Here is a 24270-nt window from a genome sequence, read left to right on the forward strand (position 1 = left end):
TTTGTTTCTTGTCTATTTGCTTGTAGTCATATTTGGTTTACATCAAAATACTGGATTAAACACATTTTGAAAGAATGCTGTGGAACTTCTAAAGGCTGACATGGTACCTGCCGTGAAACATTGATCCGTGAGCTAGAAGTTAAGATCTACCAACTGGTGATGAAGATTGTAAAATTTTCTATTTAAAACTAACATCTCAGAGATAAGGCCTTAATGAGTTATGGTTTTTAGCACAGAACTAAACCTCAGATGCAGTTTACATGCTTAGTAAAGGTCTTTGGGGGCAGAGCTGGTCTGTGAATTGAACTGTTTCCGCAGAAGAAGATGGTTATAATTTTTGGTTTAACAGTCTTCCAGTGTAGGATTTTGATGGTTTCTTTGTGACCACAAAGGAGTCCTAGCTCAAGTGTTTCTTAGTGTCACTCAATTTGCCCCAATGTTTTGTCCTCCGTGACTTAAAGTCTGCCAAATTATTGTGTGCACATGGTAAATTCTATCTGTCCCTGGCTAATCAATCAGAGTTAATAGCAAATGTATCATTTCATCCACTGAAGACCTGATTATGGAGAGCAGTTCCAGTCAACTCATGGAGACAATGATGCTGAGGTGTTCTCTTTATTTGTTCCAGAGGGCTTGTATTGACTTCGCCATAAACGCCAAACCCCTGACACGCTACATGCCTGAGAACACGCAGTCCTTCCAGTACAGGATGTGGAAGTTTGTGGTTTCACCTCCGTTCGAGTACTCCATTATGATCATGATCGCTCTCAACACTGTTGTACTCATGATGAAAGTAAGAGGATTTAACAGTGCACAATTGATACGGTTGGTTGGACAAAGTCATATTTTAACACTTTGAGAGGTGTTTTTCTCTGTCACATAAAGCTAGATGGGAAGATTGATTTTGACTTAGCTTCGCATAAGGACTGGAAACATGATAAAACATCATGGTTATTTATCCAACAGAAACAGCTATCTACCATCCAGTATCTCTAAAATAAAAAAAAAACTCTTTTAACAATAACAGACATTAGCTACTATGCAGATAAACAGTTTGTCGCTTTCTTCCAGTTCCATGGGGCTCCAGACTTTTACGAAGCGATGCTGAAGAATCTCAACATAGTGTTCACCACTCTCTTTTCTCTGGAGTGTATCCTCAAGATCATTGCGTTTGGTCCGCTGGTAGGTTACAGTTGCATAGCAGCTTAAGAGGTCTTGAAATTCAGACGACACCCAGTGATTTTCAACTGTTGCTTTTCAGAACTACCTAAAGGATGCTTGGAATGTGTTTGACTTTGTGACGGTATTGGGCAGCATCACTGACATCCTTGTGACCGAAATCAATGTAAGAGCATCCTTACTACTTACCTACTTATGACACCATGGTTATAGTAACAAGCTCAGACAAGCTTCCACAAAGACGACTATGGTAGTGAGCCAGTCCAATAGCTTCAGCCGAGGGGAGAGTGGAGGATTGTTAGCCAGTCTTTTGTTGATAGCATAGATTTATCACACAGGGCTGACACTGGAGCTACTTTGGCTTTCCCTGAGAAATTAATCTTTGTTGTGTGGTGTACAGAGGATCCATGTTTTGCTCTGCTTTCTGCGTTGTTGGAAAGTTAATATATTTGAGACCATTCCTGTCTCTGCTCTTACTTTTATACGTGTATGTATCGTGAAGAAACTGTTGTGTGCATTTGTTGACTTGTTTCAGTGGTCGTGCAATATGACTGTCCCTGTTTCCTGTCCCTGTCCCCTTCTATTTATATCTCTATATCTTTCTGTCTCTTTCCGTCTCCTTCTACATTTGTTGTTGATTGTCATCACCGGTGTTGCCATGCCCTGGTTCCTAACATCACTAGACTACGGTGAGTAACTTTCTGTTTCCATTCTTTGCTCCTGGTTGGCGTAGTCTTTCATTTGATGTGTTCTCATGAATGGGAGTTCAAGTCCAGCCATTTATCCTTATGCTTCCATAAATTTGTGCAAAACTGTGAGAGCTGTGCTAAAAGAGAATCACCAAGCAGAATGAGTTAAGCAGTCAGAGCTCAAGTATTCTAAATTCAGAAATACAATAAGGTGAAACTAATGAGACCATTTGACTTCGTAGAGGAGGTTCTTCTGATGTGATTTTGTCTGCATATTCGTTCTGTTAAAAAGTTTCACGGTGAAAGCCAAAAAGAGATAACCTGGAGGTGGAGGGCTCACCATTGTCAGGGTTACATTCTCAGACAGAACTCTTCTAGAAGTGGGCACAAGACCATCAGGAGGATCAAACTGAAACGTTGACTCAGTGGAAAGTCCCTTTAAGGCTGTTTCATATTAAGAGATTGTGTGTTGTTGTGTAGAATTATATAAAACTTTCTCTTCATGTTTCTGTGGGCAGCATTATTTCACTAAGCTGCACCCTGAGTTACTGTAACCTGTAATTAACTGACCCTGGTCATGTGAGTTCCAGGTGAACTACACCCAAAGATTTTCCTGTCTTAATCCCAGATGATGATAGCCCTTGAATAACTCTGAGTAGCTAAACAGGCAGTCCTCCATCTTGGGGCCTCATCACCTAGATGAGTTTATCTGGGTTTGTGCCGAGGATGAACCAGCTTCATGGTGTGTTCAGACTTCCCTCTGGGTCCCAGAGAATAGCAAACACAGTAAAGTGGAGTGAATACCACATCCTTGTTCCTCCCATTCCCCTTTTGTGGCTAAAGTGATTCCACCAGCTTTCATCTTTTAGAACTGAAGAAGATACTTAGATTAAATGTCTTCTAGAAACTACATGTCCAAATGTCCTTGTTTAGCCAGTTTGTGGACAACAACCTGTATGAGAAACATAATTTGTCCAAAATTACATTATAAGTAAAAGGGACTCAGGCATGTCAGAGGGAGCTTAATTTGGATTTCAGCAAGCAGCGATGAGTTGATGACAAACTTTTCTCCATCGTGATTAACCTTAGCCTTGTGTTCTTGTTTTTATTTCTCAGATATGCTTATGTCACCAGCTGATAACTTGTGGCCAGATCAAGTGATTTTATCAGTCAGGGATGATGGTATGTGGTTGGTATTTGGCACTCAATGTTGTATCTGTGTCTCACAGGACAGGCTGCTGAACCTGAGCTTCCTGAGGCTCTTCAGAGCTGCCCGACTCATCAAGCTGCTGAGGCAGGGTTACACCATCCGCATCCTGTTGTGGACTTTCGTTCAGTCCTTCAAGGTGCTCACACACATTACAGGACATCCACATACTCTCCCCATCAATGTTAATGGTTTAAAGGGATGGCATATTGGTGTGGTGGTTAGCACTGATAGCACGGAGGTTGTGGGTTCTAACTCACCAACCACGTGGGACCCCTCAGTGTGGAGTTTGCATGTTCTCCCCATTCTTGTGTGGGTTTTCTGCAGGTGGTCCGGCTTCCTTCCAACAACCTATGCAACAATTTACACAAAATTCTGATCCGACCTTTAGATTAACTTTAGAAATTTACACCGATTCACAACGGGGATTAAATTCCCATGTGCACATCTTGAGTGATGACTGCCTTCATATAGCAAGCGTCTTGAAATTGTCAGTGTTAGGTTCACAAAGATATTCTCAAATACGTCCCCGCAAAAGTATTAAATATATTTTTGTTGGAAATTGACCGTTGGCTTTGTCATGGATTACATTATTGTAATTATTTACCTGTGAAATACAGAAGATAAATAAAACTGTTGAAAATGTAATTGAGAACAACGACATTCTTATTCCCTCCTCTCTGAGTGTATTTTGGTTTCTTGTTCCCTATAGGCCCTGCCTTATGTTTGCCTGCTGATTGCCATGCTTTTCTTCATTTACGCCATCATTGGAATGCAGGTATGTGACAAGTCTCTGTTGTAGTATTCATACAGGGATTCAACTTTGAAATGCCGTGGTGTGAACCTGAAAACCATAAACTGCACGAAGGTAAGGCAGTACGAATCCATTTCGCTCAGTTGTGTCTCCATTGCCGTAGGTATTTGGTAACATTGACCTGAATGAAGATACAGCAATCAATCACCACAACAACTTCCGTACTTTCCTCCAAGCTCTCATGCTGCTGTTCAGGTACAGTACGGATATCTCATTTAAATATTACATAAATTTGGCCAGTTACTAACTAGTAAGGCTGCAGAACATTAGGACAGTGTAGTTAACATTGGATGATTTGGAGATAATCGTTTTATTCTATTAAACACTTAAATGTTGTCATAATGACACGAGTCCTCATGTTATGACCACTATCATAGATACATATACTTGCCCATAAGTCTCTATTATTTCATATGTCTGATTATTTGCATTTGTGTTGTTGTCTGTGTTCTGTTAGAAGATGTTGTACGACTCCTGCGCACTAATCAGAACAGAAACTTTGAATCAAAACACCTGGTGCATGGTTACTAATGTCAGATTACAAGTTTCAAACCTTAAAACATTAATTGTACATATTATATACACAAAAAAGTGTATAATATAATATACACTTTCATGTCATATATATATTATATTATACCCTGTGAAGTGTATAATATAATATACACTTTTTGGGTCCTTTAAGTCAATGATTGGTAAAGAAACTGAATTTCTCAACCAAGGAAATTTAGCATTTAGCAAACTTTTATGGATTTACTTCTGTTGAGTCTACATGATCAGACCTTTTATGCATGAAGCCTTAATGTCCATCAGCTCCAAAGTAATAAACTCATCATTTCATGACATCAAAAGCAGCAAAGAACTCAGACTTGTGTGTTAAATGTGAGTAAAGCTTCACTGAGATACATCTCTTCAATCAAAGCTTCTCTGTTTCTTTGTCTGTTTGTGTTCGTATGTGGAGCAGGAGTGCGACAGGGGAGGCCTGGCATGAGATCATGTTATCATGTTTGAGTCACCGGGCCTGTGATGAGCGATCGGGGTCCAACGAGAAAGAGTGTGGCAGTGACTTTGCCTATTTCTACTTTGTCTCCTTTATCTTCCTCTGCTCTTTCCTGGTCAGTACCAATGTAATTGTGTTGTATGGTAGCAGGGTTATAGAGAAATACATTGTTCAACACTACAGCCATGGACACTCAGCTTTCCATTCTCTCAAAGGCAGCATTGCCAAGATGGTTACTACTGTTCAGCAGCTCAAATTGGTGACACCAAACTTGAATTAACAAAAAAGATATGTTGGGTTTTACTTTTCTTCCACAGATCACTCCAGTGTCATTGAAACTGCTGGAACTACGCCAAAATATTGGTGTAATCTCCAATTAATATCTGTGTTTCAGATGCTGAACCTGTTTGTGGCTGTCATAATGGATAACTTTGAGTACCTAACCAGGGACTCCTCCATCCTGGGGCCTCATCACCTAGATGAGTTTATCCGGGTTTGGGCCGAGTACGATCCAGCAGCGTGGTATGTTCAAGCCTCTCTCTGGGTCCAAGAGAATAGCAAACACAGTAGAGTGGAGTGAACAGACACCAAAACCTAAATCCTCCCATTCCCCTTTTGTGACCAAGGTGACTGAACAAGGAGTCAAATGCAGGCCTTGTTCCTAAACCTTGTTGTATGCAGTCAGCCCACTGATGATAACTGTTTCATTTGACGCTGTCCTGAACGTTTGTTTATTTATGTGCTTGTTCTTTTCCGCAGCGGACGGATTTCCTATAAGGATATGTACAATTTGTTACGCGTTATCTCACCCCCTCTTGGCTTAGGGAAGAACTGCCCTAATAGGGTAGCATACAAGGTTTGCAAATACCAGACATTTCCGTCACCGGGGTGCTTTGTGTACCTCTATGCCAAAAGACTTTTAACTGAATGGCTGTGCACCAATGAAATCGCCTTTACACTAGCACCTGCCCCTCCAAGCTGTCTGGCTTTGGTTGATGATGCCGGAGTGGAAACAAAGCTTTCAAAGCCACAGCATCGCCCAAACACACCACCTACCATGCTGCTTTCTCCTGTTGCTAATGTCTAGATGTCAGGCACTATTTACTTACGATTCCAACAGATTAAGCTCTCAAAGTCCAGAAGGAAATTCCACCACTACATTTAGGTCAGCTCAAACACTTTGTGATTTGATCTTTTACAAATACGTCTGCCAGTGGAAAGCCAGGCTATGAACCAAATACCCACAGAAGGTTTGGGCTGGCTTTGAAACCTTTGTCTCCGTGCACCCTGGTTGAAGTACCAAAGGGATGTCTGTGAGCATGCTGAGGCAGACATCCCTGTTATAATGCTCTCATTTCTCTTCCCTCCCATCAACATCCTGTGAGTTGGGTCAGTTCATCCTCCCTCCTTCTCTCTCCTCCCCCCCTCTCCCACCAGACTCACACTTCACCATCCCATCTTTCCTCTCAGGGATCCTGAGCTCCACAGGGATGCATCCCCGTGCTCCAACACAGCGGCCGAGGATGGCATCCATCTAACATCTCACTCGAGGAAATCTATTAACAACAGATTTCTGTTTTTTTTCCTTGTCATTATCCTCCTGTTTTGTTTATTTCCTCCCTTTGTTCCTCTCCTCCGTCTCTAACACCCCATCCTTCTCTGTTTGCGTTCTGTTTACTTTTGATTTCCTACCCTGTGAAGTGGCCGTATCAAGTACCTCGATATGTATCAGATGCTGCTCCACATGTCCCCACCATTAGGTTTGGGAAAGAAATGTCCGCCAAGAGTCGCCTACAAGGTAGACCTTCCCTTTCCTCCACCTTCTTCCCTGTGCTCGACAACCTTTCTCCCATTGGCGTAAACTCAAGCCAGTGTCTGTGCTCTGCAGTGTTCCCTCGTTTCTTCTTCTTCGTTTGTTTTGCTAGCGCGCTGGTATTTTTGGTGTAAGCCCTTATTTCATCGTTACCGTCTTTACTGTTTTGTTGAGCATAACTGCTTTTATGGGCGAATACCCTTCACTAATGTTAATAATGTAGAGCTTAACTTAGAAGATCGAATTAATGTTTATGAAGGAAATCTGCACCCATATTTCACTATTTCCTTTGAATTGTACACCCTCCTTTGGGGTTTATTTTGTGGAGCAGTGTGTGTTTGTGTGTGTGTGTGTGTGTGTGTGTGTGCGCACAAGTGTCTGGGGCTTCTGTTGCTTTTCTATTAAAAAAACAACTCTTTATTTGTTCTTTTCACGTTGTGGCTCTGTCTTCAGTGTCCATTCCTTCTCATCCTTTCTCTCATATCATCTCAGTCTATTCACCATGGAAGATATTGGTGTGCGAGCTTGTGTGTTAGACTGCTGACAAAAATACATCAGTATGATTTTAATTTTCTTAATGTATTTATCAGATAACATTTCCACTTGATATCAACAAGTGATCAGTATCTGGATATCTTGTCTAAGAAATTCCCCTCACTCTAGCTGTAGGTAATGTTGTGACCAGTTTCTCTTCCTTACCCCTAATCCTGCTGTTCCTTTATTTGAGCTTTGGTTTAGGGTGATGTAGGTCTGTAATTCTTCTGAATGAATCAAAGTACCCTCAGTGACTAGTCTGGCGTAGGAAGGCTATTTTTATCAGAATATGAGTTTTCATTGAAGGGTTAATTCCACCGGCACGAAGAAATAAATGCATCTGCACACATTTAGACAGTTGTCCAGCAGAGGGTGGGTTCCAGAACAGCTTTTCACCATGTTGTGATGTTGGTCCGACTTCCTGGCAAGAAAATCATGTGTGTTGAGGTCTATGTGTTCTTCTCTTTTCTTGAAAAAACGTTTACTTCACACTTGGTGGGTGCATTGCTGAGGATCCATGTGAGTACCATGTCAGATCTTCAGTCACAGACTTAGAGCTTCGGAGCACGGATAGACGGCAACCATCGTTTTGTAGAATAACAAGTTGACACCTGTAATCACTTTCCACAACTAATAATGGCATTTCAACCTACCAAGACATTTAATGAGGCAAACGATGTTCTTGAACTCCTGAGATTAGCTGTAGCTAGTTTTGGTTGGACTCAAGAGTGCTCCAGGAAAGTGTCATCAGTTAAAGTCCCAGGAATTTATGCCTAAATCAGATGTATCATTTGTCTGATGTAAAAGCAAAACCCTGCAATCAAAACCCAAAGGAGAAATCCAGATACAGATCACTTCAAGATACTATGTGTGAACTGTAAATAGGTCCATTAGACAGCAAAAATTTTAGAAATAAGGCCTAGTTCATATTTTCTCCAGCTAAATGAGATCTCAGAATTTTTGGACAAGCATTCTGTGTAAAATCGCTGCTTGTCAATTGAAATGCCTAACCTTTTTTGTAGCATTCTTTGTAATTGATTGTGTATCCCATGGTTGTGTGTATTCGTACGTGTGCTTGGTGAATGTGGCCATGTGCAAAATTGTGTGGTTCTATATACTGTGTGGGTGCGTGTTGGTGTCGGCCCCTCTGCTCTTCATCCACGTCTCATTTTGACTCCGGTCTCTCTTACTCTCTGCACTGGCACTGATAGCACATGTAGTTGAATGCTTTTTGTGTTCAGGGGAGCTCAACTCTTACAGCAACAGTCCCACAGCATTCTGTATGCATCTGGTGGTAACATTTGTCTGATATGAACCAAGTCTTCCCGCTAAGGCTGCCAAAGCTTGGTGGAACGGACACTCTTTATTGCTAGCTGCCACTGTACATGTAGAGCATACTCAGCCTCTTCAACTGATAGCTGATGATTGCTAGGATGGCAACCACAGAGTCGAGCTCCTGCAACTGTCAAGGCACCCTCATGGTTATGCGTTACATGCCTTCTCTCACCTTTTTTTCGGTCAATGTCAGTCTTGCACCAGTGCACTTTGACTTGCAGCGTAGTGCATACTGTAGCCAGTAGCAGTGAATGTGAATGTCTAGTTGTCTTCTCTGTACGTACTTGTAGAGAAGGCTTTTTGTGTGCTGAACAGAGTCTCAGTAACATACTATGAATATGGCCAAACATGCACATTTTTAAAAGCAAATTTTGCAAATCAGGTGGATCCACTGAGGAAGCTGGATCACGGCAGCACACAGATTGATTTCTCTGGGTGAATTGTATTTTCTGGTCAGGTGCTTTCCTATCACTCACTCTGCTTTCTAACGCTCGTCTGTCACCTAACCCTGTCTGCAGCGCCTCGTCAAAATGAACATGCCCATCGCAGATGACAACACGGTTCACTTCACCTCCACCTTGATGGCCTTGATTCGCACCGCCCTGGAGATCAAACTGGCCTCAGGTCAGAGAGACACAGCACACATCATTCAACGTTATGAAAATTCCTTCTCTGGTTTCCCACCTTAAGAAAACCTCTTATACTGTGATACTTTATTAATAATGGTTGACATTAAATATTATTGAACAGATATACATTACAAAGAATGGCAGATGCAAATGTTTGAGGGATCAGATATTTTTAATCAGACAAAATTCAAGTGACAGGCATTCAAGAGCAGGTTCCTAGTTAAGATATGCAGAAAAAAATGTAAATTTAAGGTACAAAGTATTAATGTAGTTCATAGCATCATATCTACAATGTAGTAAACCCACTGATGTACCCAGGTCATGGTATATCCAAAAAACAAGGCCAAATTAGGACAACTGGACTGGACTTTCTTCTAAAACTGAACTGATAGAACCAAACAAGGTACTTGGAAAGGTGGAAAATCCACCTGGCTTCATGTTAGCTTTATTCTTTGACTTTGAACTTGATGGTGAAGCATTTTAATATTATATAATATATATAATATTATATTCTAGCCAATGGGCTAGAAAAGCATACAAGACAGAGGAAGTAATGTAGACTATAGCCCTGTTTCACAAAGTTCACATTAGTTTGATGGTAGCACTATGTCTGGAAACCGTCTGAAACATTTTGTGTAGTATGACTCCACTATGAAGTAGCTGCTACCAAAAGAGCTGAGAAATGTATATTTTTGGACAAAAATCTAATATCAATAATCTCAATATCACGGCAAACACTGTAACTATAACGATGTCGCTTGGTGGTTGGGAAAGTCAGAAAAAAACATGTGTCTCTGGCACAACTTCCACTGCTAACAAGGTGCATGGGGGAGGAACATAAATTGTCGAAGGTCAAGACTTCACCAGGACTTTTCAGCTCGTGGCCTTCATCAGGCTTTTCCTGGTATGAGAGGTCGACCATTTTTTTGTAGCTGGTCGCCAGAGGACATTCCAGGCTTTGGTTATATTGGAAACCCTCTATATTTCACACCCTGAACAAACAAGAGACATGTGAACCAGTTACAGATCTCCTTCTGTCTCCGGCCTGGAGCTGTGTGTTTCTGAGATCTCATGTTCATTCATATAACAGTAACGTTATGAGCACTAAACATTTCTACATTGAATAATTATTTTTCACTCATTTTCACATGCATGCATCAGCTAGATCTAAATTTAAGTTTAAAGTTGAGTTTAAGTTTGCATTAAAGTTTATTTAATTTCTATAGCACCTTAAAAGCACCAAGGTGCTTCACATTCAACAAGTCATATAAACATTTAAATTACAGATCAACATCACTGTGTCAACAAATGAAAAGCTATTAACAGCCAGGGTGACCAGATGAGGAAATAAAAACAGATCAAATGCCACTGAAAGCCAGGGAATACAGATGGGATCTTAAAAGCCTCATCAGAGTCAGAACTCCTAATAGCTTCTGGCAGGCTGTACCAGAGCCAAGGGGCTGCCACAGAAAAGGCCCGGTCCCCTGCCTTTTTTTCCCCCAAACATGGCAGCCAGCATACCATGGTCTGAGGATCTGAGGTTTCTGGTGGTGGTGTGAGGGATGAGAAGCTCAGAGGTATATGAAGGGGCGAAATACTCTTCTTGTATAACGTTTTTAGATGCCACATATATGCTTTGTTGAGCAGACATGCTTATGTCCGTTGAGTCATGTTGTTGTACCTGCTCTTTGTCTCTCCTCCTCTCACACCGACCTGTGAGAGACACAGGGGTCAGACTACATGAACGCAGTCCGCCACTTTTTTACCAAGTGAAGCCAGGTTGTGCCGCTTTAAAACAATTAGTTGCCACCATAAAAGCAAATGATAGACTTCTTCACATTCCCAAAAGTCATCTCAACCCACAGTGATTTTAAGTGGAACTACGTTTAGCAGTCAAACAGGTCCCAACCATAGCAACGGATGCGTTCCAAGAGGCAGCTGCTAGCCAGGTTTCTCAACCTGAAAATCATCAAGTCTCATTTGGACTCATTAGAGGGATCTGTGTTGTGCTGGGAGCTTCTCCATCTGATTTCTCTCCTGGCTTCACTGCATGTTTAATGGGGATTACTCTGCGTTATCTCTGGAACAAATCATTTCCACTTTTACTTGCTTTACGTTGTTTTCCTTTTTTTTCAGTGTAAAAGCCTGTACTCTATATTGTGAAGCTGGCAGTTGACCTATGTGTTCTAATGAAGGTGGTTCAGTCTAACGTTTTCTCTTTCTGTCTCCCTGGATATCTAGGGATGGTAGCCCAGCGATTATCTGATGCAGAGTTAAAGAAGGAGTTGTCCACGGTGTGGCCCAGCCTCTCTCAAAAGACCATGAACCTGTTGGTCACGCCACATAAACGTAAGCATCACCTAGGTTTTGAGTTTTCTTGCTGAGCTCTGTTTACACAATCACCTATAAAAAATCTGTACTCTAAAAACATCCACATACTGTGCTGTATGATGCCACTTTATGTCAATGTGTAAAACTACAAATGTCTTTTCTTCACACATATTTTAAAAAGTGAATTTAGAAAAAGGAATGTACATCATAAAGTATCAGGGTTATTACCATGGCTACCATGTTACCTCTTCAACCATTTGTCAGAGTCAGCGATTGAAAATAGAAGGAAAAATGTAATGTTTCTCATATAATCAGCCACTACCGTACAGGGCCGAAATATCATTCGAAACATCTGCACACCCACTCATTAAAGCCGTCAATCTCCTTGCACTTTATGGGAGCAACTGTAACAGAACAATTCAGAATCCTGCCGATACAGGTCAGGAGCTTCAATTAATGTTCACATCAAATATCACAATGAGAAAAAGCAATTTGGCTTTATTGTTGGTGGCAGACAGGCTGCTTCAAGTATTTCTGCACCTGCGGATCTCCTGGATTTTCATCACAGTAAACTTAGAATGATGCACGAAATAATAGTTCAGCGAGCAGCACCTCTGTGAATGGGAAGGCCTTGTTCGTGACATCTCGGAATGCAAAAATGATTTGAAACTTGAGGCAGATGGGCTACATCAGCAGAATACCACATCAGATTCCACGCCTGTCGAGGGAGAAGGCATCCAGAGCAGCAGCACGTTCTAACTCACAAAATCTGGACAGTTGAAGATAGAAAAATGTAGCCTGGTCTCGTGATTCTCCATTTCTGCTGAGCTGGTTCACAGTTTAGCACAGTTTCAACAACAAGAGTCCATGGATCAACCAGTCTTGACATTTTGATCCCAGAACATGAGTCAGTCGTGGATGGATGACACAGGTTTCCCTTCTAACGGCCACTTCCAGCAGGATAATGCACCTGTGAGATGTGGCTGAACTGAGATTGGCTGCATGCATATACATTATATCTGTACTGTGCTGTACTCAGAAATGACATGATTCAGTCTTGTCAGCATCAGAATCTCAAAGGAATAATGTGATTGGGATTTTGAATGACTGATTTTGAAGTGGGCGTTCAGTGTCTTCCAATTGCTCAAGGATCTATTTCAGCGTGTGGACTGAACCACTGCCCTCTGGCTGGTGGATGTTGGGTGTTGGGTGTGGATGTTCCCGTTTCACTGCTGATTCAAAAAGACTCACTCCCTATGTGCTGCATCCTTTTCTATATTTATTGTATTTATTTTCTGTCATTTTATTGCAGTGTCGCTATTTCAGATTCAGTAGATTTTATCCACTGTACTGTGGGTTGAATGCATTGTAAAAAAAATTTCATAGGGAAATAAGAAATCATTTTTACAATGCATTATGTAGTGCAGCATGACTTGTCAAATGCATTGGTTCATAAATGATGACTGCTTTCAACTCGGGGGAATTCCTGCTATTACGCATGCTACATTGAGGAATGTAATGGATACTGACTCATGTTTAATGTTTAATCACTTCTGTGGTTCTTTTGCGTGCATTTCATAGATGCAAAAGTTACCGTGGGGTACTGCTCATACAGACCGAACTATTATCAGGGAGTGGTAAATAAAGTGTATGGGCTAAGCATGGCTAAGAGGAGGGAGGACCCAAGTACAGATAACACACACAAGGAGCAAGACTGGATGAAACAATAAAGTTAACAGAAGGCTGTGTGGGGAAGGCAGGGTATCTACAAAAAAAAGCTAGAAAAGAACATGAAACATAGTGAAGTATGAGGAACCAAACCAAAACTCTCGGAAACATCAACAGGGGTAAATCCAGAGACGACTCAACAAGGGACAAAGGGAAAGGCAAGACTATATATTTAGACACAAGAAGTAAAGCAAGAAATCAAACATCAACGAAGAAACTTTCAGACACAAAAACAGGATTACAACTAAGGTAATAAAACTCAAGATGGTGACATAAAGGACTCAGTCGGACACGGTCTAACTGCAGAGGAGGAAAAAAAGGAACAAAGAATCAGCTGAAATGCATTGTAAAAACAAATCATTTGCTGCGATATCATGAATGTTAAATAGAATCCCATGTGAACAGATGTGTATCAGTGTGTGTATCAACTTCCTGTGCAGATGTGAGCTTTGCTTTTGCTGCCACCTTTTGATAAGAAATGGTCACCACATACTGCAACAAGACAATGGCACTCCCAGTCAGTTCAGCCATGATGCTTGTTTTGTTTACCTTAATCCATTTTAATTACTTAATGGAAATTTATCAAATCGCTCACTGTGAGAAGTCCTTTTCCTTCAAACCATATATAGAGACAAGCAGGCAAACGGAGACGGATTGAGGCACCAGTAATGAGTCAGCAGAATTTCCTCTCCACTCTTCCATTTTTTTTTTTTTTTGTTATTCTGTATGTGTGCATGTGTGCGTGTGCTCCCGCCTCACATCGTTTCTTTTCTCCTCACTTCAGCCAATGAGCTGACGGTAGGGAAGGTTTATGCGGCTCTGATGATCTTCGACTTCTACAAGCAGAATCGAGCGAGGAGGCTGCAGCAGCAACAGCAGCCGATCGTGCCAGGCTCCCTGGTACAACAACCACACCACACCTGGCCTGCACACAAAACACATGCACTCACACTGGATGCAGTAGCGCAAATTTGCGTGCATGTGCCCATGTGCATTATGCTTGCACACACAGAAACACTCTTTGTATGCCTGCATGCATAGAAGCACACATACGGGATTCTTTGGTATCCACTAGTCGCTCACTGACTTACAAAGATTATCAATTGCTTTGCTATTTGAATATTTTGAACCTAAAAGCACCCAAGAATCATTAAAGACGTACTTACTTCAGACATGAACCTGCGTTTGACTGCTATCATGGTAGTTGCACATCTATGCTACAGGTGCATGTTTGTTTTATAACCTACCAATGATCACACAAATGAACACATGTTCTAAACACAAGCATGACTATGAGAAAAGAATATTCTGCCCCAAGTCTCCACACCTGGGTGGCGCCGAGCCCCCTGCTGTCAGACCTGGGTCCAACAATATTCTGCCTGCTGCCTCTGAATGTCCTCAGCATGTTGCCATCCATCTCTCCTCCACAGTGCAAGTTCGGGGCTTTGTTTAAGCCATTGCTGCCTCTGCCTCACATGCAGGAGAAAGACGTGCCCTCCATTCTGCAGCCCCAGCCTAAATCCCAGCCCAAGTCCCAGCCAAAGAGCAGACCTAGCTCCAACTCCCTCAACAATGGAGGCGCGCTGTAAGTTCAACACCTCAGAAATGATAATGTACCACATCAAGACTGTAAACTAAATGACAGTACAACTTCAGTTTATTTTCAGTCTTGTGTATATTCAGAGGTAGGTTTAGGACAGGGCACACAGAAAACTGTGTCCTTCCAAAACACACAGCAGGCTACATCATCTCTGATAAGTATGTGTGTTTGTGACACCTGCACCTAAGAAACTGGTGCAGAAGCCACTGTAACTCTGACCCTAACCGGGTTCATCGTATTGTGACACAAAGCCAAGGTCTGATCAATCACATTAAGCAAAAATAACAATGTTGTGTATTAAAAAAACAACACATTTAAGTTACACAACATCAAGACTAAAACTTAAAATCACATTAGCCATTGTCAATCTGCAATGTACGTGCATCTGCAACTGCAGTTTCTTGGTTAAAGTTAAATTTGCAGCATTAAGGGACAGAGTCTTCCTCTATAGAATAGAATAGAATAGAATAGAATGTCTTTATTGTCGTTACTTTGGGAGAAATACAATGAAATTTAAAAACGGCTCTCCCAGAAGATACTTGTACTCACACATGCACACACATCCTCACGTTAGCACAAGTGTGAGTTTTATTTAAGTGCATGAAGATATTGTAGAGCATTGCAGTGGGTCCAGGAGCTGTTTAGATGGTGAAGGAAACTTGCATGACTAGGTCTGTTGACAACCAGATAGTTACTTGTAGTTGGAGGAAACAGTTTGATCCTGTTTGGTTCTCCTGTGAATTATCAGCCAGTCTCAAGGTGTGAATGAGGGGGGAAACTTGGAGACAAATGTTCAGACTGTAAAATGTGGACGTTGTTGTCTTCAAAGAGTGGTCTTTGTCCTGCAGGTGTAGGTGGACAGTAGTATTGTTTCTATCCATGTGAAGGGGTTGTTTCATTTCCTCAGTGTAAAACTGTTACATGTTACCTGACTGTTGCTTGACCAGCTTGTGGGTGCTTTTGGTAATGGTGTTTGTTGCGTTAAAGCTCAGTAATATTCTTTTCTTCACATTCGGTCCTCTATTCCGTGATCTGCCAGCACTGGGAGAACTGGAACACCTTAAAAAAGAAGCATACTCTGCCTTAACAGGAGTAAAGTGCTGCATATCTACTTTAGCTAGCAGCTGGTGGCATATGACCTAACCGTGACTCAGACTGAATCGGGTTTTGAAATGATTGGAAAGGTTCCAAGTGTTCTACATGGCAGTTCGGTCCCAGTTCATCTGTTTGCTGCTTTTTGTAGAACAAGAGAGAAAGATCGTGTGAACAGATCTTTCTCCTGAACTTCATTTTTAAGTGCAATCCTTAATCTTCCAGTAGAGACAGCTCATCAGGATACACTGTCCTCTTTACCAGTGTCCATGTGTGGAGACTCTTCAAACATACTGACTGCTGTACCTTCACTGCTTCTTCCATGTGCCCCATTCTCTGTGTGTTGATACATTTCAATCAGGAGAGGGTAAAGTACCCAGTATCTCAAAAATCCTTCAAAGGTCTGAACACCACCGGTGGTAGTGATGAGGAAACATTTCCAGAGAATGTGGCATCCTCATGAGAAGCGCACTTATCTGGGGGTTTTGAGTGAAATGAACCATCATTCACATCTTAGGATCTAAGATGTGAACAAGGATGGGGTGAAGTTTGGTCCCGACGCTCCACGGAAGTGAAATGACGGCTGAGTGACAGCACAAAGAGAGGACACTTACATTTGACAGCTTACGTGGGATTTACTTCAAGAGAGTGGTGTAAGAAAGTGTCAGATTGTGTGATGAAGACAGCCAGGGGTCTGTGGACCTTGATGTGCGATGGTGTGAAACTGTGCTTGACTGCAAAGACGTGCTCGGAAACACTCTTCCTGATTGAACTTATGCCAAAGCGTCATTTCAGATGATGCAACAGGCCAGTGGCTCCTGTGTGTTGGGTGAAAGGAGCAAAATCAGAGCTGTAGGAGCTTTTCAGATGAGAAGTGACACAGTGCCCAGACGCACCTGCAGACGCCCTATAACCTAGGTGACCAAAAGTCTGTACAAGTCAATATACCTGGTGAAGAGAAGTTGACTTAATTACCAGGAAATAATTAAGATCAGTGTCTATGCAACAGCTGTACAGCACTACACAACCAAACCACCAAACTGTGCTAACACAATTGAGATAAATTGATATCACTGTTATTTCATTAGTGGAAATGTGCCAATGCTTTAATGTAAACGTCTCACCTCCAAAATTCACTCTGAGCGTGACTGGTGTAACACACAGGCCAGGGAATGATAACAACATCAAGCCCTCACCTTCCTGGGTGATGGAGAAACCCAAGGATGCACCCCGGTCTAAGAGAACTATGTCCAGGGGACCTTCAGAGGACACGCCAGACACTGCTGTCATTCAGGTACTGTGGACCCTACAGTGTAAAATAATGAAATGTCCAAAAAACATTTTGTTTGATAAAGTACACATATAAGCATGGATGAAAACAACACTACACAGTATAGAATGAGGTCAGTGCTGCATTATATAGTATTACAGTACATGAAAGGAAAGTCTTTCATCATGGTTTTGCTTGGCTTTTGTTCTCCATTGTTGCTATTCCTATACAGTGTTCACTGACTTTAATCTGAAAATGTGTTGTGTGTACAGTTGCATTTATGTTAAGGCATTCACTGTGAATTTTGTTTGTGAGAACAGAACAATAGCATTGTCCTGTTCCTCTTTTTCCAATTATTATAACCTCTGCTGAAATGTTGTATTAATTAAATATAGTCTGCTTCAAACCAACTCCTAATAATCCTACTAGCTTTATTTCCCTCTCTCTCTCTCTCTCTGTATGTGTGTGTCCAGGAGTCAGTGGAGATGAGGAAGATGGAGACCAGCGTTAGCAGTACAATCCCAGCCCCTGGCGCAGGCTCAGGCCTGGAGAGCCAGGGCAGGGCGGCTTCTATGCCACGACTCAACGCCGAGCTGCAGGTAACAGCTCATCCTCAACCTGATTTAGATTTGCATCATTGTGTTACTTGATCAGAAAAAAATATGTTTTCAGAATTTTAGTTAGTCAGTATTAGCTCACGCTGAAATCAGTACTCACAAAACTGGTGACGTTTCTAACATCCGATTTAAACCCCAACCCCACCACTCTTAGAACAGAAGAATCTACTTGGTGAATGGTGAAAGGTCTCCAAGAAGCCATACGTATCCAGCCGCTTTTGTTTCAGCTATATTCCAACTCAGAAATTTCAGACTTTCAATATCATAATGTTCACGTTACAAGTTAAGTTCCTCGGTTTCTGGTTTTGTGTTACTCCCCCGTGTGTCCCCCTCTTGATTTGCTTGGTTTTTTCAGGTGTGACTGCCCTGATTGATTTCACCTGTGTCTAGTCATCCGTCGGCCCTCTTGTGTGTATATATAGTCCTGCCTTTCCCTTTGTTCCCTGTCTGGTCAGTCTTGTTAAGTTGTCTCTCCATGTTCAGTCTCGTTTCTTTTTTGTCAGTTATAATCCTGCACCACTCCAGCGTTTTCTGTTTTTTTTTTTCTATTAAATACATTTATGTGAAACCCCGGACTCATCACCTTTTTATCTTGTATTTGGGTCCGAACCTCCACCCCCCCATGACAATACTGGAGGTCGGGCACAGTGCTGGAATACTTTGAGTTCTATGTAGGGAGACACAGTATGCAATACTGGTTAAAAACTGGTGACTGCTGAAACAGGTGAAAAGTGTTGGTAAGCTCAGAAGAAGTTTAGGTGCGGCCCCTGTGATCTCTTGCGCTCTTCCCCAGGTTTGGAACCACTGTTATATAAGACCCCTAAGATTTTAGCAGGACAGGAAGCAAAATATTATAGATGGTCATTTTCAGCTAGTTATGATCAAATTTAGATTTGGACTTGTATTAACAGCATAGAACACTGGCTTTAATAAAGAAAACACAATATGGTCAAAAATCACAAATTATTTCTATCAAATACACAGAATTATAAATAAGGGTCTGAGGCATTTAAAATCCCAGGTCAGTATTTGAGGAATTAGTGTAATTTAACTGTGGTCCACAGCTGTTCTTCTGACCTTAATTTACAAGCACAAACTTGCTGCTGTGTCCCCCAACATGGAAGACAATCAAACATGTTCAACATGCTTAGCGTACTAAAATGTCTCAGAACATTTCTCTTAAAACAGCATGGATGAGTAAGTAAAGCTCGAACCGAATCTTTCCCTAGGATCTAACAATTAGAAGAAGCACCTCATTTCCTGAGTGATTTTGACATTGATTGATTTATGCATTTAAAGTGCATTCCTCTCACAGCGCAGTGGGAAGAGCTGTTGTTGATCCTGCTTTCACAGCAGAGGAGAAGTCTACGGTAATCTGATTAGACCCTGGGCGACTGCCAGTTATTTGTCCAGTTTATTTTTCTTCTGCTGCCAACTGAAACGATGATAGCTGCTCCAAATGGCTCTGGGCCCAAGATTCACAGGGAGAGGAATACTGTAATTAGGTTATCGTGGAAGAGAGAGAATCTGAAATGGGGGATTAATGAAAGGATGTGAGGAACGGGCGGAAGGTTGCCTTGTTGACATGCCATCTTATTTTTCTCACCTTTTGGAAAATAGGGCAGGAAATCCTTTAGCCAATACAATTACTGTTTGCTTTTTGGAAACTGCCTGCCACTTCTGGAGTATGATGGGAACTCTTTGGTCTCTAGTCTTCAGTTGCAGCACTTTATCTTTTAATTGTGCTAGATTGCTTTTCTCTTCCTTAGTTCTAGCCTAGCTTTGCTAGAATCTGAAGATGGCATCTGGTAAGAGCTGGTCTCCACTTTAAGGTCCTTCTTTGCGCTTAAGTGACACGTGAAAACCGCAGCACAAAGCGAGACTGACATTCAGTTAAACCAGATAAAATGGAACACAGGATCCTCTTGCAGATTCACCACCTTTTAATACAGCACAAGCTTAGCCCCATTTTAATTTGCAGAGTGTGCTCTTGTGGGCCCCTCTCCAGATAACAAGCCCGACAGGCAAGACAGGGAGAGATTGTGGCTGATGTGTTCTTAAAGTCACAGAGTGCAGGACGTGGTGAAAGAAGCAGCAAACATGGGGAAATTCAAATGTTACAGCAGCACAAGCCAAGAAAAACCAGTGACCAGAAAAGAAATGAAATAGGACACAGTGAGGAGGCAGCCAAAAAGACATTAAATAGGACAAACACAACAGTCAACAAAAAGCACTACACAAGAACAAAGTGACAACAGCTGTGGGTAAAGTGACTATGTGACCAACTATCAATAAATACAATGTATAATCTTTGTAACTGGTGGAGGTAGAGCATAGTGCAGTATTAATTAAACAAAAAAGATGTGAGTGAATCTGGTGGACGTGTGGTCGTACCGTACTGCACAGTCTCAACTTGCAAGGTGGTGCTGCCTGTATCTCTGGGAAAATAGTGTCAGCTTGACCAATGCAAGGAAGTGGGGATGCATCGTTCATAGTTATATGCAGTCTATGATGCAGATTTAGCAGGTTGAACAATTTTTTTTTTTTTTTATCACAGCTATAGCCTATAACCAGAATTGCAAAATTGCAAATCAAACAGATTGACTGACATACAAGTAGTATCAGAACACTTCTGCTGGGCCTCTATATGTAAGACCAGCGTACTATAGGAAATGTTAAGGCAGTGTGAAAGGATGAGGCTGTTGATACTCAATACAACTCAACATCCATTGAGACATGTACTTAAATGGCCTTTGCCATTTCTTAAAATGTGAGCCAACAACACATTTTCTACTTTCACATTGAGAATACCAATGGTACATGGTCTTGTATTTATGTAGTGCTTTTCTACCTATTTGTACTAAAAGCACTTCAGTCATAATGACACAGCTTCCCACTTACTACCCATTCACTGACACAAGTGCACTCTCGTTCACACATCGATCTGCCAGGGAGCAACTTCAGGCTCAGTGTCTTGCTCAAGGACACTTTGGCATCTTAGTGAGCTGGTTTACAATTTATTTTCAACATATTAACACCCAAAAACATCAGCCTTGATTGACACCTCAGCATTAGCAAGATAATTATCTCAGGGATAGACTTATTGATTGACTTTGTGTAGTCTTTCAGTTCATCGTCCTCTAAACTTGAACTGTGGTTCACTGTGGCTAGCTATAATGCTAAATAACAGTACATTTACTCATTGTTAAATGTATACAATGTTAGTGGCTTTAAATCTTGCTAGCATAACCTTGTGTTAGTTCTATGACCTGAGTGGATTAGAAAAATCTATTGTCAAGCCATGTCATTTTTCTGAAAAGTGTTGTTGCATTACAAAATGAATGAGATAGTAATGATTCTTACATTACCATGTCCACCAGTGGCCTAAACTGCTGTAAAATATATATATGTTTTGGTTTTCTTTGGCACATGACCATGTTGTAAGCATGTCCGATGACGTGTCTGTTATCATGAATCAATGGAAAGCTCCATTGTACCTTGGACAGTTCCAGTCTCCATGTTTGCTTTCTGTAAAGAACGTCTTGTGGTGTATGTGTTGTTTTTTTTTTTTGTTTGTTTTGTTTTTTTTTTTAGCATCGAATACTGTCGTATTGGCAGATCTTATTTAATGTTCTTTTTCTCTTCTGTTTCCCTTCTCGCCCTCTCCTGCATCACAGTGGAGCAACTCACGCCAATCTCCAGGGATCCATCTAGCTGTATGTACACACTTCACGCATCATTTCTATCCTATCCTCATAACTGTCATCACATATCAAACCTTTTTTTGGTGGTGTGGTATTGTGTTACACAACAAGAATTTATCAGGTCCAGCTGTGGGAACCAGCATTGTGAAAAAAGACACTAATCCGTTGGACACACATAAGTTAATATACACATACAGATGCAGATATCAATGCAGTATTATCTAATTGCCTTTGTGTTAATTCCAAATTAAACATCCCACAGTGGAATCAAAGAATAAAAAAAGAGTTTGTGTTGTACATTTCCACTTAAATGTTTTTGTGGTTTCAGAATTCTCTCCATTTCTGCATAAAAATAACACAAAACATCAGTGGATATTCACACCGGAGTACCAAACCAATCAAATGCTGCAGAAATATTATACTTGTCTATTTCTTTGCTCAGGGAAATGAGCCAGTGTTACATATCAGTGATTTGCAAACACAAGTGCACCTCTGGGTTCCAACAGGCAAGTCTGAACTTCACTACACAAGTTTGTGGAGGTGTATGGTGGCGATCAGAAAAAGAATTGTTATGGCTCATCAGGCTACAAAACCATCTGTGAAGGGTTTGGAATCCGCATATCCACAATCAGACAAATTGTGAACAAATAAAAGAGATTTAAGACAACTGTTATCCTCCAGGAGTGGTCCACCAACAAAGTTCACAATGTTTTGACTCATTTTTATGCGGAACTGAAGAAAACTGTGACGGGCGGCAAAACATTTTAGCGTCGTTGTATTAATGTATTTGTAGAATGACCCCATTATACGAAGGACGTTCCCTCAGAGGTGGATGTTATCAGGCCACACTTGGTCAAAGATACTCAGCTCTGTGGTTAGCACTGAAGCACTCCCAGCAGGAAGGTCTGGGTTCGAGGCCAGCTCGGGCTCTTCTGGGTGTCCATGTGGGTTTTCTCCAGTTTCCTCCCACCTCCAGAGACATGCTCGTTGGGCTCGTTTGTGACTCTAAATTGACCCTAGGTGTGAGTGCGAATGGTTGTTTTTCTGTATGTTGGCCCTGCGATGGACTGGCGACCTCTCACCCAATGTCAGCTGGGATAGGCTCCAGCAACCCCTGCAACCCTAGTGGGATAATAGAAGATCTTCAAATGCTATTCCATGTTGTGTAACAGTTAATGATTCTAAAACATGATAAACATTCATTCAAATTCAAGGCACTCCCCTTTTATCAGAGTTTTCACAAAACACTATCAGGTACAGTCCTTCTATGAAGCTGAGGTTAATAAAAAAACTACTTGTCCGTGACATTATTCTCAGTAAGCCTACTCTCTCTCTGCCTCCTCCCTAAGTCTGTCCCTGATGCCAGCCCCATGAAGCGCTCAGCCTCCACTGTGGCCCCACAGCAGCCCCAGGAGGTCAACCTGAGGGACTACACCCTGGAAAAACCAAGCCAGGACCGACCCCATCACCACCGCCACCACCACCGCTGCCATCACCGCAGGGACAGAGAAAGAGACAGAGACAAAGACAGAGAGAAGAGGCAGAGGTCTTTGGATACACCTCTGGGTGGTGAGCCCCCTAACTCTGGTCAGTCAGCACTTTTACACACACAGGGATAGTCAGACCAGTATACAGTACACCACCCAATGTCAAAATAAGAAGACAATAACAAAAATCCAGAAGGAGTACAATGTCCCTACACAGGAATACACAACAACACACTTCAGTGCATTGACTGAGAGGGAATTCTTTTCTCTGAATGTATACATTGTTTTGTTTTGGGAAGATGCTCCATAGAATTGAAAGCATGAATAATTTCCACCCTGCAGGATCTCAGCTGTGATAGAGATCAGCAGTGCTCCCCTTGGGTCTGCCTGTGAGACTGCAGCCGACACATGCTCTTTATTACTCAGATAAAAGAGACTGACAGACAGGACCAGCCAATGATCCACTAATTTATGGGCAGCCGCTCTGCAGGGCAAGGCCCTGGAGAAAGAAAAATGTCAGCAGGAGAGATTAAAAGGTCTTTGGTGTTACTGTATGTCTGAAAGCTGCTGCAGAGTTGTCTTTCTCAACTGGGAGCAGCTTGTGGAGCTGTGGAGCAACAGAGTGATTTGTGGGCTTCAATGTAGCTACATTGTAGATTTAGATGATATTTTACCAACTCTGATCTTTTTTTCATGTGAGGTACTAAGTATTTACTGAGACGGAAGCCTTGTAGGGGTAAAGCCTCGTTGTGTTTGTGTAGATTAGAAGTTTTAGGGTTCAAGCCAGGCTTTCAGGCCAGACCCTTTGGTCCAAACTGACAAACCAATGATGGATTACGATGGCATTGGCATAGGTCCAGAGAATCAATGTGACTGTGGCAATAGCCTCACATTTCCTCTAATGTCACCAGCAAGTCAAGTCACTCCCATTCATTCCATACATTCAAACGATATGATACGGCACTGTATGGTGCGATGCCCACTGTATCAGTACACAGCCTTCCATGTCCTCCATGGAGGACATTTTTCATCAGCGCTGCTTGAGTAGTGTTCAATGGCGTTTTTGGTTTATAAATTCTGGTAGCGCCATGCTGGAAAATCATATAATACAATCCAGAAATACCACAATCAATACCCTTACAACAAAAAGTAGCAAGCGAGAGAGGACCACAACTCCTGACAGCAAACAGGTGCTAAAAGTTGGAGCTCAATAATGCCATATCACCAACGATGCCAATCTG

At 41.8% G+C, this 24270-nt stretch overlaps 1 protein-coding gene across 19 annotated transcripts in view; it reads left to right on the top strand.

Annotated features, from left to right (window-relative positions):
• cacna1ba (calcium channel, voltage-dependent, N type, alpha 1B subunit, a) overlaps positions 1–24270 on the top strand; it is a 114053-nt gene that overhangs the window by 83344 nt on the left and 6439 nt on the right. For 11 of the 19 annotated variants that reach the window (XM_047592016.1, XM_047592019.1, XM_047592020.1 and 8 more), the window contains 18 exons: positions 629–793; positions 1072–1182; positions 1262–1345; positions 1863–1868; positions 3098–3214; positions 3788–3853; positions 3993–4084; positions 4854–5004; positions 5284–5411; positions 6591–6687; positions 9090–9195; positions 11442–11549; positions 14044–14159; positions 14690–14844; positions 17116–17245; positions 17695–17820; positions 21516–21554; positions 22892–23129. In XM_047592016.1, the coding sequence (XP_047447972.1) occupies positions 629–793; positions 1072–1182; positions 1262–1345; positions 1863–1868; positions 3098–3214; positions 3788–3853; positions 3993–4084; positions 4854–5004; positions 5284–5411; positions 6591–6687; positions 9090–9195; positions 11442–11549; positions 14044–14159; positions 14690–14844; positions 17116–17245; positions 17695–17820; positions 21516–21554; positions 22892–23129 (2035 nt within the window). Of the gene's footprint in view, positions 1–628; positions 794–1071; positions 1183–1261; positions 1346–1862; positions 1869–3097; positions 3215–3787; positions 3854–3992; positions 4085–4853; positions 5005–5283; positions 5412–5648; positions 5746–6590; positions 6688–9089; positions 9196–11441; positions 11550–14043; positions 14160–14689; positions 14845–17115; positions 17246–17694; positions 17821–21515; positions 21555–22891; positions 23130–24270 lie in introns of all 19 variants that reach the window. The other 8 variants (XM_047592015.1, XM_047592021.1, XM_047592030.1 and 5 more) reach the window with 3 other exon arrangements.

This window comes from Mugil cephalus, chromosome 8, assembly GCF_022458985.1.
Source record: "Mugil cephalus isolate CIBA_MC_2020 chromosome 8, CIBA_Mcephalus_1.1, whole genome shotgun sequence".
NCBI classification, from domain to species: Eukaryota; Metazoa; Chordata; class Actinopteri; order Mugiliformes; family Mugilidae; genus Mugil; species Mugil cephalus.